This window comes from Taurulus bubalis, assembly GCF_910589615.1.
Source record: "Taurulus bubalis genome assembly, chromosome: 17".
Classification (NCBI taxonomy): Eukaryota; Metazoa; Chordata; class Actinopteri; order Perciformes; family Cottidae; genus Taurulus; species Taurulus bubalis.
Window position 1 is genome coordinate 8,034,297 of NC_136605.1, and position 20,032 is coordinate 8,054,328.

At 41.5% G+C, this 20,032-nt stretch overlaps 1 protein-coding gene across 1 annotated transcript in view; it reads right to left on the bottom strand.

Moving 5' to 3' along the window:
* Positions 1-488: 488 nt before the first annotated feature.
* Positions 489-20,032, bottom strand: part of csf2rb (colony stimulating factor 2 receptor subunit beta) — a gene marked incomplete at both ends in the record, with an annotated part of 36,364 nt that continues 16,820 nt past the window's right edge. The window contains 13 exons of the mRNA XM_079233569.1: positions 489-890; positions 1,615-1,768; positions 1,931-2,010; positions 2,106-2,172; positions 2,402-2,498; positions 2,715-2,889; positions 2,984-3,117; positions 3,863-4,017; positions 4,107-4,230; positions 4,534-4,678; positions 5,171-5,325; positions 5,429-5,610; positions 5,724-5,841. Of these exons, the coding sequence (XP_079089695.1) occupies positions 489-890; positions 1,615-1,768; positions 1,931-2,010; positions 2,106-2,172; positions 2,402-2,498; positions 2,715-2,889; positions 2,984-3,117; positions 3,863-4,017; positions 4,107-4,230; positions 4,534-4,678; positions 5,171-5,325; positions 5,429-5,610; positions 5,724-5,841 (1,988 nt within the window). The remainder of the gene's footprint in view (positions 891-1,614; positions 1,769-1,930; positions 2,011-2,105; positions 2,173-2,401; positions 2,499-2,714; positions 2,890-2,983; positions 3,118-3,862; positions 4,018-4,106; positions 4,231-4,533; positions 4,679-5,170; positions 5,326-5,428; positions 5,611-5,723; positions 5,842-20,032) is intronic.

A 20,032-nucleotide genomic window follows, 5' to 3' on the forward strand; every position in this document is an offset into this window, starting at 1 on the left:
GAATCTGTGTGTGTGTTCGACATGTGCATACATTCTGTAAGTAACATATTTGCATGTCTGGGAAAGTATACAAGGAAGGAAGTGAATGAGGTGTTGACAAATCTCTCTGACCACCAAATGAAACGTTCTGAACTTCACAAAGGTATTTATTTTAAGGGGGGAGTTGTATTGTATTATATGAGTGTAAGGTGCTTCTGTTATTTCATTCTGACCTGGAATGTGTTAGGAAGCTTCCCAAAAGAAAAAAATAAAGAAAAAAGCCTGAAGACATACTGGAGTCCATCCCTGAGATATACTTGCACTCAGCTCACTACTGCCCTCCATTGTCCAGACACCTAGCCTGACAAGACCAGCGAAAGTGTATAAAATCAAATTCAGTGAATGCGCATGTTTCCCCATAGAAGCATATGTAGCTTAAAATGAAGTGGAAACAAGAAATCACATTGATTCATTGTTATATGTGCTGACAAAGCCTCGAAGGTGCCCCTTCAGTTCACTGTGCTGCTCGTGAACGATGCAGGGAGGTGGCAATACCCAGAGGCCTCTGCGCTGCCCCCCTGAGGCCAGGGGGCGAAAGGTCCCGAGGTGGAGGCTGGAGGTCGGCGGCTGCCGGCGGCCTCGCCGAGGCCCGGCTGCGCGTCCATCTCTTCTGGACGCAGTTGGTCCTGCGCCGCGCTGTCGTGCCTGTGTGTGTTGGCGTCGGCGCCGCTGTGAGACACAAGGTCCTGTGTGGACTGGGAGATGCTGCGGCCGGGCAGACACACGTAACCTTTCCCGTAGAGGGAGAAGATCCCCGGGGGAGGAGATGGAGAGTCGTCCGAGGGGGTTTCCTGTTCCCTCTCTTTCTCCTCACACTCCACAGCCGCTGGCTTGCGTCTTCGCTCTGACGCCTGTCGGATAGAAGCAATGCTGTTCAGTGTGACGCTTAATTTAGTTTACAGATTAATAACATTTCTTTGATGAATCTATAAACCGCTATACATTATGTGCAAGTGGTGATCTTTTAGTTTTATTAATACTCAAGTCATAATATAACGTGTTATGTGATATATTTTTTAATTAAAGGGAAAGTTTGTAATTATCACTTTATTGTCGAGAGTTAGATGAGAGGATTGACGCCACATCCAGCAGCCGCTTAGCTTAGCTTAGCATAAAGACTTTAAACAGGGAGAGACTGTCTAAATGTAACAGCCCCACTAAACCTCACTAATCTTGTTTGTTTAATTTGTGCAATGTGTAAAAACAACACATTATATCTATATGAGGGTTATGTGACGCACTCCTTCTTTTCCTGGAACGTGGAGTTACAATAACGGCAATAAATAGGACATAACACACACATTTTTACGTGTTTACTATTTTCCTTTTAGCGTGACAATTTCTTATATTGGTAATACCAGGAGATATCTCATCATCTAGAGGTAGCCGGTTCCTTCTTCTGGTCAACTCGTCTATCAGACCAGAAGAAGGAATCGGCTACCTCACAGATAACAGTGCCGACACGACTAACAACAAACTCTGATGCAATTTTAGGAATAAGTTATTGGACAGTATTTCAGCAGTTATTGCATCGTTGATTCATCTGACAAAAGACACTGGTTGTGAGTAACTGACCTGACAGAAGATGTACGGACCGCTGAAGCTCATGGAGGATGTGTCCTTCTCAGCCGGGGGCGGCAGGTCATCACACCTCCAGAAGCCCGGGTCCTGCTCCAGACGCTCCAGACACTTTTGTTCAGGGTCCTTGGACAGCAAAGCGTCTGAAGAGCTGAGAGAGAGAGAGAGAGAGAGAGAGAGAGAGAGAGAAAAAAAAACAATTTATCCGTTCATGCCTTTCCTGAATCATTACAGCTGTATTTCACACATCTTTTCTTCCATGATGGCAGCCTTTGTTATTATTATTATCTGTCTCGAGTGTGAAATGCGTTACCATGTCGACACGCTGTCCAAACACATCACTTTGCAGATAGTCATGCTCTCACTCTGCACCAGGATCCGGTTGGTGCCAGACTGGATCACAAAAAAATACATCATGTTTTATACAATACAACATTCCATTATGCACCAGAAATGTCGATGATTCAATCAATCTGTAGAAGTATCACCTCGATCTCGGACAGGATTTTGCTTTTTCCTGGAGAAGGGACTGAGTCCACCCACATAATTGCCCTTCTGCTTGTTCAAAATATTCCATGTAAAAAGAAAGTTTTATTAAAAACGACAACCATTACTATGTAGTAATGTTTAAAATGAAACCTGAAAAAAAAACATTATTCGCCCCTCCAAATAGACTTTGGTATGGATGTGCATGCACTCTGATCCTGGCTGTAGTTCCTCTCAGGTTTTCAGGTATTTTTCTGGACTGAAGAAGCACACATGCAGTTTTACACACATAAAGTACCTTTGACAAGCTGGAATGGTGCAGTAGAGCGTGAGGAAAACAGCGGCCACGGACACACCAATGGTGAAATAGATCAGCGCGGTTGGGGACCAGATGGCTGTCAAGGGACAGTAAACTGAATTAATGATGATACTGATGATAATCACTCATGATATGTATTATTATGTTGTTGTTTTTTTTACTTTTGAATCAACTGGACATAAATAAAACACAATAATGGAATGTAATTCCTGCAGGAAATAGGTGAAATCTGTTTCTTTAGGTTTGAGACGTGGAATATGTTGGTAGTGCCTGTGCTGCGACTGTAACGTACCCTCTTGAGAGGTCCAGTCCACAGGATCCGTCCACTCAGAGGGGGTTCCTTCATAGTGGTTTGGGACAACCAGCGACCTGACCCTGACCTGGTACTGCTGGGATGAGTCCAGAGAGGCTCCCAGGATGCACAGCGACGTGGACCCCGCTGGGATGTTCTGCAGGACAGAAGATCCCTGGGAAAGAAATGCGTATAGAGTCCATTAAATGGGTGCTCACAGTCAGCGTGAAGGGATTGCAATACAGGGAGAAAGCACTCATGAAGCTCACCTGATCCTGTACCCTGTAATAGTGCACCTGATAATACAGTTTGAGCTTTGAAGCTGTGCTGGGATCAGTCCATTCCACCATCCAGTTGGTGTCCTTCTGCCTCACCTTCACCTGCCGCGGTGGGGCGGGACGAACTGCACAAGAAGAACGTTTTGTATTCTTCTTGTATTCGTTTTGTATAGCATTTGATAGAAAATATCTAGAAAAATATCTAGAAAAAAAACATAATTTCCAGTGCTGCAACAATATAATGTCCCCCATTGTATCTGATATTATCTAGCAAATGAGATGACCTTGTAGTGTTTAAAAAACAATTAAAATTGAATAGAAAAAAAAGGTTTCTTAATGTAAAGTTGTTTTATGGCTTTGATACAATCAAGAAGTGACTGTGCATGTTCTTTCTACTGTCATGGTCTTCCTACACAACACCAGGCCTAATTTAAAGAATGTAGGGAATACAATGATTGTTTACACTCTAGATGACAATGAAACTCCATAATCATAGAACACTTTAAAGAGGGTTCAGTATTGAGCAGTAAGTCATGTAAATACCTAAATGGTGAGGCACCAGACCGGCGTAGGTCAAATAAAATGTGTCTCTTTAAGATCAACACCCTGTCAGTGTGTAGGGGAACAGCATGCCAGATGAGTCTCTGAATCTATTCAAGTTTTTAAGTTTTAAAGTTTTGCTTTGTGGGGAATATGTTGACAAGTGTGAGATGTGCAAGTTGCTTTATGACATAATAAAACCGAAACAATCCGATCATATCTTATTGTCTGGCTGTGAGCAGACTGGGATGCAGTAGTGCCAATCAAACACTAGGTGGGGTCACTCAGTCACGTCACAGCTGCTCTGCCCTGCTTCTCACTATGACTCACTGTGCTTGTCGGCCTTAAAGATCTTGGCTGCGCGTGCTGGAAGGAGCCCCACGAGCAGGCGTGCAGGGTCTGCGACTGTCATGGAGCAGCTGTACCTCAGCACAGCCCCGCCGAGGTCAGAGGTGACAGTTGAGTCCACACAGTATCTCTCAGACCTGAAGGCCAGGGAGTAAAAAGGAATGGATGGATGATAACGGGATGCTTTTTTTTTTCAGCCTCAACCTCTGTGGTATTGTCCACTTACTGGTTGTGTCGATATGCCAGCTGATAGGTGATGAAGTGGTCCAGCTCTCTGCTCACCTCCCAGCTGCACACCACCTCCTTCTCTCCTTCCAGCACACAATGCAAACTGGGAGACTGCCCAGAGCCTAGAGCCAGAGAGAAAGAGAGCTAATAACAACAGCTGCAGAGCATCTGAGTGCGCCCATGAAAAATGGACAGAGGGAGAAGATTAGAAATGTGAGGAAGGGAGATAAGGAGCAGGGTCTGCATCAGAGGAAAAGACTCGTCTGGAGTGAAATGGTGCAGGACATTAAATATCCGAGCCAAATGGTTTCACTCAGAAATGTCAGAGCCGAAGCTAATTCATACACCAACAGAGAAGGGGGACAGTATATGCACAGTCGGCTTAATGCGTTGCTTTCAGGTTTTGAATGCATTCTTTGACTCGCCTTCCTTAGTGCGCCAGGTCACCACAGGACTCCAGTCGCTCCACTGACCCACGCTGGCCCGGGCCCTCACCCGGGACTCATACCTGCGACCCGGGAGCAACAGCTGCTTCTCTAGTTTCACGCTGGTGTTTGTGACCTCCTCAGTCTGTACAGGAGGAAAAGAGACGCGTGAGAGTTTGGGCATTTATTTTGCCATTGTGAAGATTGGCAAAAACTACTCTTATTATTATATTGGCCAAACTATATATAAATGAATGTACATTCAACATGCTTTATTGCATTTAGCAGTGAGTTTAAACAACACATTCTTCACTCAATTCAACACTCTCGCCATCAAAACGCAATCCAAACCGTTACTGCTTTAATTATTTTTATAGATCTTTAACCCCAGCCCCATAACCCAAAGTATACTGAAAGCAGAAACTCAAGTGTTTCGTTTTTCTTCTCTTTATTTGTGTTCCCTTTTGTATATGTAACTAATAAGTTGGCGTTAGACAGATAAATGGAGGAAGTGGATTTGTCAGTTAAAAAGTCACTTCATATTTCCTGACTTTTAAATACTCAGTCACTGATTTGTAAAACGTTTATCACGACAGGGAGCCGGCAGCAGATTGTGTTGAGTAAGACATGTGCTCACCGTCCAGTTGTCCTGTCTGCCTGTCCTGTAGCTGAGCTGATAGGTGATGGGGTTGTTCAGGGAGGAGGAGGAGGGGTAGGGGCTTGACCAAGTGAGCCGTCTGCCTCCGTCACCTGCCTCATGTGTGGACAGATTCCCCGGTGGGCGGGCTCTCACTGTACAACACACACACACACACACACACACACACCCTAATAAAACCCCATCGTTTCTATCGTTATCCTCGCAGTCAAAGCTACGACAGACAGGTGAACTCACAGTACAAAGAAAGGTCCAGGAGCTTGTGAGGGACGGACGAGCAGGGGGTCTTCGCTTGGTTCTCGAGGAAGAAGACGGTGTGTTTGATGCCAATGGAAAACACACGAGTTTGATATCTACACTGGGCGGTCCGGTGCTCACTTGCATGCTGCACTTCAGCAACGGGAGGCGCACACGGCTTCCTGCAAGGACACGGACACAGAGCTGTGGGACGGGAGACGTTGGTGCCACAATGACATGTTTCCCATGATCCCACATCCTCAGCAAACATGGTCCCCCCTGCTCTTGTTCTCACCTGTGGTTTCCTATCTTGAACCACAGCTGCAGTGTTTGGTTTCCGTGCTCCCTCCACTTGCAGTGGACGTAGGACTCGTAGTCGTTGTGGCAGCGTAGAGACGTCAGCAATGGAGACGCTGGTGTGGGGAGACGAGTCGTTTGAAGACAGTTGCTCAGTAACTATGTTCAGTTACTATGACTGGCTTTTGTTTTGTGTAGAATAGATATTGTAACAAAAAGTATTGAGATTCTTTAGTTTATAAATCAATGTAAAAATACGCCGCTAGAATAAAAATAAGTCTGTTCTTTAAAATCGTTCTCAAACAAAAAATATAGAGGTATTATAAGTATTTATACATATTATATTTGATTAATGTGTCGTAATGTGTGAACAGGTTTTTTTGGTGCAGGCAACTACTTTAGTTTTGGGCAATTAAGTCTTAAAAAAACAACTCAATCTTATCTTAAGGTATTTCTGTCCTAATAACATTTTTTTTTGCAGTAAGAATACTTCAACTTGTTTTTAATTTAAATCAACATTTAATGATGTTCTATAAAAGAGCTTATGCATCTTACAACATAAAATATTAAAGCTGCACTACAACAATGAACACGTTGACTTTAGAAAACTATTGAAAAAAGTTGATTCACATTTAAAATAGGTTGAACAATTACAACAACACACGTTTTTGTCCATTATTCATACAACACAATTGAACACGTTTAAGAGGCTGATAAGATGCTATTATGATTTACAAAATATGTCAAATGAACAACATGTTCCTCTGAGATGTGGTGGAGAAGAAGTTCCAATATTTATTGATATTTAGGATATGCTTTGAAACTAGTAACTAGTAGTCAAGCAGAGCACTGAAGTAAATGTACATCATCACTGACTGTAACCACCCCTTGTGATTGTATGACGTGTCGAACAAAAAACATCCCAAGATGTACAGAATTAACGGAACAATGATCCAATTTAGAATCTGAAATTGATTTGGATTTAATTCCTAAAGCATCCTGATGGTGCCAGGTGAATACTGCGGAGACTTACTGTTCTTTAAGCCGCTGCTGTCGTGGACCATACAGCAGTCTGGACCACAGGAGAGAACCAGAGGAGGGAGCACTGACCAAAGCACAACCCAGAAAAGAGGCATCATTCCTGGGGACAGACAGGGAGGCAGCCCCTTGTTCTTATTTTGTCTCTGGAAACATTCCTGTGTGTATTCACATCATGCAGAAGTCTGTAAATGAAATGAGAAGTCAGGCGCATACAGATAAAGTGGGCAGAGGGAGTGAGAGAATTAGTGCATTTACTAGAACTAATGAAGAAATGAGTCATGACCACACAAGCAGCACTCACTTCTGCTTTGAGCGTCTGCTTGTTGTGGGTTGCCGCCACACATCTGCCTGCCTCTTATCTCTCCCTCACATGTGATGAACCACAAACACATGCAGCCACTGGTCCAAACACATCATACATATATGGTACCAACTACTGGGTACACAGATGAGTGTTTTACCACACTGCTTTAATATACTGTGTATAGAATGTTTTTATAGTACCGCGTCTGTTATGTTCTACTGTATATATATATACTATATATATACTGTATATATATATATATATATATATATATATATATATATAGCCTGGTACACTGTGGAGAAAATACATACAACTTTCTAACTGCAGCATCTCTATGAAAAGGAAATCAAAATTAAATTCAAATTATTCTCCAGCCTGATGCAAGTTCTGTTTCCATAATATCATCAAACGAAGCGATAAATAAGCAATTAACGAAAAATAACCTGAATCTATAACAAGGTTTAAGTAGGATAATGCTAAAGCTAAGGTTAAGGCCACTCAGGCGTAACAGACTCTAGCTGCTGTTGACAGTAGCGGGTTTGGGGGAAAGCCCCTTTCCCCCAAACCAACGCTGACTTTAAAACCAAATAACGTGGTGCAGCAGGTCTGATGCGTGAAGAACCTGGTGAGATCAAAGGTAACCCGAAAACAAGCAGATACACGGGAAACCTGCATATGCAGACAAATACCAGCATGCATGAAGCATCTGAGAGGATATGAAGCAGATTCTGCTCTTTGGACGATAAGACATGCTTTTACATTATAAATATGTCTTCCTGTACTACAACATTATTGTTTGATTATGAAAATTCACTGGAATTCACAAGTAAGTCATATGTGAGACACAGGATGTCAATGTGTAAAATTTCATGTTGCCACTCGACACATTTTAACATTCTAATGCAGAACTTGTGCCTTTGACTTCCTCCTTTCAGATAATTTAACATGAACAGCATTACGACTTATAAGTCACCGCTTGCCAGATCCTCTGACTGATTAATCATGTTTATGTTCATCCACACTTCACACATTACATACATAACTTGCATTTTTGCACTCTCCTATTATTTGTTATTGTTTGTTTATTTACATCTCACACACTTAATGTACACATACATACATACTTGCACTTTTGCACTTCTACTGTTTAAGTTTAATTTAATTTAATTCCTAAATTAATACTCTGTATTAATTAATTGTAACTAGATTACTTTACTAGTTACTGCATTTGAAAAGCAACTTCACTACTAGTTACTTTACTTTCCATTTTTTTAAGCAAATGTCCAAATTAACCGCAAAGATACCTGGACAAACATCATGGCCCTTTCATCACTTTATTTTCAATGTTCAATAAAGGGCATCTCTTAGCCTTTCCACATAGTGTATTGTAATTGTAAACATGTAAAACAAAATGGCATATAAAACTCAGCCACTAACTTGAACGAACATTAACCCTGTTCACACCGTCTGACCAAAGAAATGTGCCTCACTTTAAAATCCACAAACAGGATACAAGAGGCTGTGTATGGTGGACATTCAGGTCAAACAGCATAACACATTGAAAACAGGCTTTTGGAAACATGAGACCCCACTAAACCAAATGGGGGCCGACTCCTAAAAACAAAACCAGCTTGTTATAGGAATCATTGTAGTGGTTTAAGAAAGATAGAAAAATAAATGGCACTTTTTCCCAAAAAATAGAAACAGAAAATGCAATTAAATAAACAGAAAATCCAGTTCATCATTGCCTAAATAAACAGAAAGTGCACTATATCCTATGAAGTTTATCATTTTTCTCTATTCTTCAAAATAGCGATTGTATCGCATGAGTAAAAGTCTCTTGAATCTTTTATCCGACAGCCTGTTCCTCCTTGGGGTCAGAACAATACTGCCACAGTGTTGTAACTTGTTTTATTACATGATTTACTCTTATTGTGAAGAGCATGTAAACAGGAAGTGCTTTTACTTTGAAGGCAGAAAGTACAATAATACGTGCTTGTTGACGCTAACTAATGTTGATGTTACGTGTGGAAAACATACACATGTCGGGTGCAAGAGCGCGTTCTCAATGCTTTATCAGTTGTATTACTGGTCCGTAGGTTGTTCATCAGGAAGTGTCGTGTGACTCGCGCGCCTCTAAAAGAGAACTTTTCGGACTGGTAAAAATGTCTTGAGTAACGCAGGAAAACGCATTACTGAGGTCTAGTAAAGTAGTGTAGTTGCCAATATTTTGGGTGTAATGCGTTACTTTACTCCGTTACCTAATTACTAATAATAGTAATATCGTCACTGTAATCCGTTACTTTGTAACTCGTTACCCCCAACACTGGATATGAATATCACTAGACATTAATAACTCGGGGCTGTCATAATATCAGATTTTCACTGAGAATTCATAGTGGCAATATTACTGATATCTGGTGAAAATTTGAAAAGAAAACTCAAATAATAATACGTTCTTTGCCTTTTGTTTATTGGGTTTGTAACGATAATTGTGTCCGAAATTATTTTAGAGGTGCTGAATTATTTACTCCACATTATCATATGTGTATTATTAACATGAAATCAATATTCAGTCAGCATTCAGACAGTTTCAAGCTGTGAAATGAGACGTTGGCTCAAAGTACAACAACCCTCCCTTAAGGTCTTCGTACAGCAGGTGCAGGTAGTGTTCCGGTCACCTACCTCTCACGATGAAGGCCTGCAACATTTGTCTTTGTCCGTCCGCCACCGCTGCTTCCTTCTCGTCAGACGGCTCCTCGTCAACACTGTCGAGAACTCTGTGGGAGTTTCCTCTGTGACGAGTTCAGTTTCCCCTTTCTGTCCTCTGAATGTCATGTTCCCTTCAGTGCACTTCCTTTTGTTACTGGAGACGCAGTAAAAGACACACGTTGGGGCCTAAAACACACGTAATAAGATGAGGATATGTTGCCGGCACTGTTTGACGTAAAAGGTGGAAAAACATCAACGACAAAGCAAATAGAAAGTTGTAATAATTAATGTTCATGCTCTGCTGAATCAGGAAACCTGCTACAGTGTGTTTGAACTGACTAACGTGCTCGTTGTCTTAGGGGCCGTTCACACCAGACGCGACTCTCAAAAACGCGTCGCTAGCAAAACCATTGTTTTCCTATGGTACGGCGCGCCTTTCATGCACGCTTTTTAAATGCCGCGCGACGCGTTTTTCTAGCGTTTTTTCGCCGCGCTTAAAAGTTGAAATATTCTCAACTTTAAGCGCCTTGCGCGGAGTCGCACAGCTCATCAATGTCACGCTCGGCCAGGGCAGCCAATCGGCGCACCGGGCTGTTTTTTGTTTTTTGGCTGGTGCGTTTTTGCCAAGGCGTTTTTGAAGCGGCTGCGCTTTTAAAAGTCGCGTCTGGTGTGAACGGCCCCTTACATTACTTTACATTTTCTGTTTAAATGCAACAAAGAATGAATAGAGCGTATTTGGTAAGTATAAGTACATGTGTAAGGGGCCGTTCACACCAGACGCGACTTTTAAAAGCGCTGTCGTTTCAAAAACGCCTTGGCAAAAACGCACCGGCCAAAAAACAAAAAACAGCCCGGTGCGCCTGTGGAGCGGGTCTGCGTGCACAACCGGGCGATCTTTAACTGCCAGGCGGTAGTTAAACATCGCTAATATTAATGCCTCCTCGGAGTTCATACCACACGAAAACAGGAAGGAAGTGGTGAAGTAATAAAGCCCGCCTCTTGCTTCATCCGATTGGCTGCCCTAGCCGAGTGTGACATTGATGAGCTGTGCGACTCCGCGCAAGGCGCTTAAAGTTGAGAATATTTTAACTTTTAAGCACGCCGAAAAAACGCTATACAAACGCGTCTCGCGGCATTTAAAAAGCGTGCATGAAAGGCGCGCCGTACCATAGGAAAACAATGGTTTTGCTAGCAACGAGTTTTTGAGAGTCGCGTCTGGCGTGAACGGCCCCTATCTGTACTCTGGAGAACTGCTTTATATGATCATGAGGTAGCTGTACTTTTTATTCTACTGTGGGCCTATTTCATACCTTTCAGTGGAAAATACTGCACTTTTTACTCCATTTAGTTATTATTTAGCTGATTTTACAAACAGAACATATGATCAGCTTCTAAAATAAGAGTTTGACTAATACACAGGATATGAAGTATATGAAGTAATAAACAGGGATGGGCACGTGCACGTTTAATAATATTATGTCTAATAATGCAACACTCTGAAAAGCCATATACACATGTAAGTATATTCTGCATGGGCTTCTGTATTTTTCCTTTAATTTGAGACTTTAAATCCAGGAGCTTTAGTTGTAATAGCGTACATTTATACGGTTCTATTGCTATTTTACTGAGTAAGGATCTGAATTCTTCCACTGCTGCACACAGAAGGAAAGGCAAAGACTTTTTTAAACAGTCTGAGATTTGATTCATGTATCTAATAATGTATTTAATTTGTTTCATGATAACGTTCTACCAAAAACTTTGGCAATTTGTCCAAATGAAGACTTGTTTAAACACATAACTTGTGTAATATCACAGTAGGAGTTAAATGTAGAGTATGTTGTACAAAGGACGAGTTAGAATTAAAATATAGCGAATGCGACATGTTTATATGTGATTGTTTGTTAACCATAATATGTTTCAATAAGCGCTCTAATATTTCTCTGCTCTCCTGTTATGATACTAAGTCATTTGGGTTGGACGCTTTCTAATCCAAAAAAGTAATGTTGAGTCTCAACCACAAGCTGGTCACACAACCACTAAATCAGACCTTTACTGACCTTTACACTCCAAATATACGCACATTCATCACATGCAGTACTTTCTTTACACCAATAGAATAAATTAAGCGTTCTCTTTTTTCACCTGTTTCGACCAGTTGAGAATTTAAAAACGGGTCGTAAACTGCCATTTCATCATAGAAAATGAGCTTTTGCTCAGTTTGCATCAGCACTTGGAGCCCTTTTCACTTTCTCAATAATTCCTGAACATCAACATGCAGATCTTCTATACCTGAAGCAAAGCCCCCACACTGCCCTGCAATAACAGCCGCACGCCGTGTATACGTTGAAGCTGCGGCTGCACTTGTCGTTTCAATAAGTCTGGACGTCGTGGGACAGATCCTACGGTTCACTCGTCTCGAATCGAAAGAGCGAGAAAATAAAGAAAAGAATGAAGCAAAAAATTAACGTGACAAAGATGAAAAATGTAAAGGACATTTTAAGGCCATGTTGGGAAAGCAACATAAACAAAATGCATTCACTGCATTAGATGTTTATGACTAGAAATACATCTTTGTTTAAAAAAGAAGGGAAAAAAAACCAATGAGTTTACTGATTATACTTTCTGATTGAAAAGCCAGTTCATGTCAAGTCAACTTCATTATTCGCAGTACTTGTCATTCAAAGCTCTCTCTCTCTCTCTCTCTCACTCTCGCCCTTTGACTTCCTGCTAACAAACTTCTGAACGCCACAGCCTGAGAAAAGTTGATGATGAGTGAAGATGCAGCTCGACCAATTCCTCATTTCAGCTGCTGCCACTTGACTGCGACTCAAGAGATTCACATTTGCTCTCCGTTTCCATTTTTAAATCTAATGGCCGCCGCCGAGCAGTGTCAGCTGAGCGGTGGTGTTGCAATCCCCTCATTAACTATCCATTAAATCTCAATATGCAAAACATATTGTTATGCCGTGTGCACAATAATGAACTACCCTCTATTTCTCTCAACATGCACAGGTCGTCAATCTCTTTCATCTCAAACAGATCTAGAACCAGAGGGAACTGTCGCTCCAGAGCTGTCAGTGTTCATACTTCAGAGTGAGTCCAGACACGTTGGGGAGACTAGAGCTTCTTTATCTCAAGAACAAAAAAAAAACTTCCTCTGGTTCTCAGAAACAACGAGGAACTCGCCAATCAACCTGCTGATGTGAACATACTGTATCAGCTACTTGAGGTTTATTTGTGCAAAGATGTGTCATGTGGTCAAAACGGGGCGCGGCCGAATGATGTGTGGAAACGCATCGGAGTGGTATTCTGCAAAAGAAAAACTCAATGAATCTTCTTTGCGCTGCCTAAAAAAATAGAACGTGAGCTGATGAAGTCCTTAAAATGAGGCCAACAGCGGTGTAGAGCGGTAACAGTTTAGTTACAGGTCATGTTGTGTCATGTCTTTATGAGGCCCCTGGGTCACTCTTGTATTTCCTCCAGTGTGCACGCCGTTATCTCCACATCATTCAGTCATGAACTCTCCCTCTGACCTCTGAACAAACCTCAACCGTGCCACCTAGTGATCGCACACTCCCACTGCTCTGTACTTTACTCACAGCCTGCGGTAGAAGCTTGCTGGTGCTTATGAATGAACACAATGACATGCTTGTCAAGCTTAATTTCGGTCTTTGTTCTCATTCTGGAGTGAACAAAGCCTTTAATTCCTACAAACGGGAGTGAGTTTGACAAAAACAAACATCCAGCAGGTTTGGGTTGTAACGCTGCAGCCACCTCTCACGGTTCAAACGGGTTTCTGTTTGAATTATTTTATCTCTGTTTCTGAGAGCGGTAAATAACATCCGGCCCAGAGTCCATCATCTCCAAATGAAAAGTCAACAGCGACGGTGTGATTCCACACAGATGCACACGCCACAGCACGGACAGAGGAAACACATTCATGCACCTTGTTTATATACTTTGAATTCCAGGACTACAATAAATTAGATTGTTGTTTGCTCCTATACACTTATGAAGCAAACTAAACAGTGCTTGTCACGTATAATCCAGGCAGGAAACGCACTATTAAGTCCATATTTAAAAAAGAAAATCAAAATGAAAGGGCCAGACATTGTGTGGTGAATACAGTTTAAGGAACAATATTAGCTTTAATGTTAAAGTGGAAACCAAATTTCTAATACAGTACAAGTTTACACTCTGCATCCTGTTCAGCCATGTGGGCGAATGTACAGAAAATCTGATTAGACTGTTTATTATTTATCATATATATATTTTTTTTCCACTAAAGGAACAATATGGATGAGGTGACAGATTACGCACTGCTTTTAAATTACAGCCATTTCCGTGGGATGCGGTGCTTCTCTGCTGCTTTGTGATACTGATAAGAAAGATGTGCCGTTGTAAATCTTGCCTTGTGCAGCTTCAACAGTGCAGAGCATGAATTGATGATCTCAATTAGGCCGACATTCACAGAGATGTCTTCGTTCCTTTGGTCATCCATGCAACAGTTAAGTAAAAGCTCTTTTGCATGTAAAATATTTACATTTAGCTTTACACAGTCAGGGATTTTACCGTCACCTTCAAAATGCAATTTTAGGGTGGAATTCTGCTTTCAGCTCCGGGAAAGGGATCTCATTCATGAAGACACACAACTCTCACCGCATAAACAAGCATTGCAATTGAAAAAAGGCAGCAGTTTTATTTCCACACAGACAAATCACATTAAAGGGTTGTATCCTGTATCGGAAATGATTGTTTTGGGGGAATATTTTACACGTAAAATGGGGAAAAAAATCCTGAAAAATAACTTTTAATTTGAATTAATCCAAATCCATGCTAATGGCATTCATACACAGCATGACCCCAATGATTGGACCCTTCTGCTATTGTTGAGTAATAGTGCTGCTTTCACCATTGCACAGCCATCATCCTGCTGGTGTAAAATGAAATACTCTTTGAGGCTAATGAGAATGTAATGTAAATTAATGAGATCAATAGTGAGAGTTTCAGAGGGAGAGAAGAGGACTGTAGCAGGAGAGAGAAGGGAGAGAGTCAATTACTGGACTCTTTATTAGGAAGCCATATTGCCCAATAAGAATACATTATAGTAATTATAAAGTAGTTGTAGTTTAATCTGAGCAGAGTGCTCTGGGCTGATAAACAGCTGGAGGACATGAGTCTTGCTCTCCTTCTCCTGTCTCAATTAATTTGGTTCATTCTCTTTCTGTCACAGGACACACACACACACACACACACACACACACACACACACACACACACACACACACACACACACACACACACACACACACACACACACTCACTAACTTGAGAACAAATGAAAAGCAAGACTAGAAACTTCTGCAGGTGTGAATGTTATTGCAATGAAGCACCCAAAAGCTTTCACTTAAAGGAACACCTCACCTCCATAATGCATATTTGTATATAAATGACTCACCTTGTGTTCTTGAGGGTCTTGATGAATTAGAGTGAATGGAGGCCGTGTTTAGCTAAACTAAATCAAAACCACTCTTGCAGCACTACTTCCCAATCACATGCATCTAAAACCTTACTATCAGACTGTGAATAAGAAATGTAGTCGCCGTGACGTCACCCATTGGTTTGTGGACTGCAGTTTGGAAGACTCGAGTTTTTTTGCAAAAAGAGGTGACACAAGAGAGTGGAGCTGCGTACAACCGAATGCTGAATGAGACGGTTTTAGGTAACACAAATGGTTTCAATTAACTCTCATGAACTAAAAACACACTGTGAAAAGGGTTAAAGTTGTAAGACGAAAATACAGACAACTCCCAGACCGGACAACGCCGTAGCAACCTGTCAATCACAAGATAGCCACACCCAAAAGCATACCTGCTTAATGGACCATTTTACTTTAAATGGGACCATCATTTACTAAATAAACATCATGCTGTATTGAAAAGGACTCAAACCAGCGATTGAGACCATAGACACATGTTTACAATGTTCACTGAGGGAATACATCAAGTGTGAAGTAGAGCCATTTTCTCATAGACTTCTTTAGAATCTGACTTATTTTTGCAACCAGGAGTCGCCCCCTGCTGGCCATTAGACAGAATGCCAGTTTAAGGCACTTACGCATTGGCTTCACTTTCCAGAACCGGAGGTTGCCGCCTGCTTACTATTTAAAACACTTCTGTTTAAATAGTCTCAGGCTTGTACAGGCACCCTACACATCTGTGCAAGTACACTATGCTTACGTGTTTTAAATAGCGAAGGGTGCTACATTCCCACTCATGATCGACGGCCACACCACAAAATGTCCGCTGTGGTCGACACTACATCTCCCAGACTGCCTCATCACTCACTCAGCTGCAGGTGCTCGAGGTACCTTATTGAGGCAGGGCTGGCAAGCAGAGGGAACGTGGAGAAGAAGGGATAAGCAGTATGAGAATGGACACCTACGTGGAGGAAAAGACTAAGAAGGACGGACCTCATAACCTGGACTTTGCTGTGTTGAGTTTTTTTGTTTTGTTTAAGGAATCACTTTCTCCTCCGGGATGTTTTATGTTTATTGATTGACTTTTTGATTTATAGGAATTACCTGAGTTGCCTGTGGTATGGAAAAATAAACTCCTGATTGTGCCTCTTGTATTGCCAGTGGTGCTTGTCCAGAGTCTGATCTGGGATGTTACAATAGCAAAAAAACAGCAAAGAAGAGGAATACAAGTCAGGAGTTCAGCATAGTACAGCACATTAGTGTGGAAAACAACACATTCCAGGCAAGCCTTGGGACATTTTAGATTTTCTTTTTTGACGCATTGTATGGTTGGTTTTGTTGAAATGGACTGCCACTGCCAGTAATGTGTTTAAACAGCTCAGGAGAGCTATTTTTTAACGGCAGATCAGACGTTCCAGGATTAAGCTCTGTGTTGGCCAGCATCCACCGTGCTGAAGTGTCCTTGAGCAAATGAAGCCTCACCTTGAGAAAATGAATCCTCGCATTGTAGACTCCGGAGAACTGTAGCTGACACGGACCTCTGACACGGGATAAAAGAAGAGATTTTCAAATGCATCACACCTGCATTACCACAGGTCCCTTTATGGCCCTTGGGTCCCACTACGCTGATAAGACTTGACCTGTAAATCAGTACCTTTTTTCATAAACCATGTCCTGAAGCCATTCTACCATCCAGCGATTGATTCATTCATCTGCAAAACGGTCACACACACACACACACACACACACACACACACACACACACACACACACACACACACACACAAAGAAAACACTCAAGCTTGCACAAAGTTCAACACCTCACTGGATTTATTTTGCCACACTGTAATCATGGATGCATTACTGACTGGGCCTATTGGGCATTTGGCAGGCAGAGCCTCTGAGTGAAGTGACTTTGAACATTTCTTGTTGAAAAGTCAATCAAATGTGAAAGCTGTAGAACGACTTAAGATGGACGCAAAATGGCCACAAAGAGCCGCAAGAAAAAATGACCCCAAAAAAATGCTACATGACTGCAAAAAACAAACGAGGACAAGAAAAATTACTTCACACTTGACGAGATGCAAATTACTACAAAAAAACATTCATAAGAACAAAGACGGAGGGTGCATGCCAAGTCTCTTAATTCCATCCCTGTTTCCTCACTTGCATTTTTTCCTTGCATCCCTCCCACCAGGGATGCATGGAGAGACGCGATGACACCATGTGAGGAGAGAGGAAATGAGGAAATATGTTTTAACCTTTTTATCCCCAAGCCCAGCGCCTCTTTTTTGCAAAAGAAATAATCTTGTTTTTAAAAACTGAAACTTAATTATCTCCGCAACCAAAGGGTTGTTTAACTTCATTTAAATTGCCACAATACCGTAACCCTTGTGAGAAGAGACCTGTGGTTTAAAAAAATATTTACGTAAACGACGTAACTTGCCGCGGTGATCGTAACGTTTCACTAAATCCTTAAAAAGTATCCCTTACAAAGTCGGATTTCAATAGAACACACATCTCTGTAACCCTACGGGCTTGTGGGAGTCAAACAAAGCAATCTAAATCCTTATAAACCCCCTATTAGTACATTTAAAGTCACAAAACAGCCGTAGCTTTTATCTGGCGCACATTTCTAAGTCCTGGAGCCTCTCTGGTCCGCCCACATTTCTAAAACCGCATCATACAGCAAGTGCGGAAGCTGATGAACATTTTGGTTCCCAGCATGATCCATGCTGGGTACCGAGCATGACCCAAATCGGCCAATGTTTTGCCATGAAATAAATATTTTTTGCATTTTTTTAACCGAACGACAGTGTTTTGACTGAAACTCCTTCCTAACATGCCAATGCTTTGTTTTATTGTGATTTTTTTTTATGTTGCAGATTCCGATACGAGAAGAAACAGGAAGAACTTCCCGTTTAATCGAGGAGCAAGGAAACTCCAAAGCCTGGCCCTACAAGAGCATATAGGTCCAATTTACATGTCTCCCCAAGTTATGAAAATATAAATTTGTATATCCTTTGCTTGTAGCCACACATGATTGGCGCACCTTTCTGGAAAGCTTGCCACCTACGTAATCCACCAATTGCTCAAAAACCACTGTCAGACAAAGCCTCAGCATGATATCAACCACATTGCATTTTTTCCCAGCCAAAAAACTGAAATATGACTTACTTATGGAAGAAACGACACTTGCTCGGTATGTACTGGTGCATCTGCTTGAGCAGAGCCCCTCTATTGTGGAACCAGTGCCGTCCAAGGTCCAGGAAGAAAGTTAGGGCATTTTTGCTTTCAGCTAACCTAAACCTAGGGTTCACGAAATCTGCACTAAATTAATTACTACAAATATTTAACATCAGTCAATCAAAAAAGCGATGATATGCATAATTAAAAAGAGGAAATACATTTTTCTTCTTTCCTGTGTTCTATCATCAACTAATAAACGAGTAACGCATATACTGCTATATGAACCTCTTAACTGGTCTCACAAGTGTTTTCTGTATATTATACTTTTTGAAATTATTCAAATAGCCCTTGTGGTTGAGGAGATATTCTGTATTTAGTATGGGTATGCAAACCATTCAGAATTTTTGAGAAAACTGGCTGGGGGGCTAAGACGGCTGGCTTGACGGGCTTCCAGATGGTCTGCAACCACGTGGTTGTGCCCAAGGCTCCCATCTTGGCCATCTCAGCATTCCGGTCCCAGGTTGACACAATCATAGTGCTTATCAACATCTACAAAGGATATGGGTGCAAAGCGCCTTCGTTTGCCATCGGATATGTAACCATTCCCCACCGATGGCGGCCTACATCCCCGGTGACCCTTTTTTACAGTTAACAAAAAATGAAGAAGAAGAAGAAGAAGAAGCAAAAGCCTTCTATGACCGACGGATAGCCGGCTCACCGGTTGGTGATGTGGTTACTGGGGGGGGAGAAAATGGAAAATGACATGTGCAATGTATGACTGTGTACTCACCCTTACTCGCAAGGTCATTTGATTGTTTCGCTCTCGTCACGGCAGCAGTAAGCCCATTCCCTTTCAGTGCAAGTCCAAGTGGAAGAGACACAACACCTAACATTGTTAGGATATATATATATATATATATATATATATATATATATATATATATATATATATATATATATATATATATATATATATATATATATCTTTTATTTTCACCACCGCCAGGTTTGGGTCGTCCAGTGAATTTATTTTGCCTCAACCTGGAAGAAAATAGTTAAAGAGTGCACTTGCGTGGGGGCAGTACTAGCCTCATTAACGTGCAGGAACAACGTGGATTCATTCTTTTCAGTTTCGATCTTCAGATCAGACAAAAAGCGCAAGAAGGACGACTATGAGCCAACTACCTCACTGTAAGTCCAGTTTCAACTTTAGCTAACCCTAAGTTTTCGAACACCTTTGCTAACATGTAGCACATGTTTCTCCATGTGGTTTGCATGTACGTTAGCTAGCTAAGCCGTTAGCTGTTCATAGCTTGGTTAACATCTAAATACTGAATACTATTAGGAACAGGCAACTAAAAAAATAACAAGGGAGACAAGGCAGTAGTCTAGCAGCGGTCTGAGCGCCTGGCTGTGGGGGCACTGGACCTTTTGGAGTGATCTTCTGAATTTTCATCTGCACACCACATGGATGTATTGGTTATAAAACAAAATAGATGTTGTGTCTGATTTTAATAAATATTTCAATGGTCGATTCAATGTCGATTGAAAGCATGTTCAAGACTCTTTTCTATTTTTA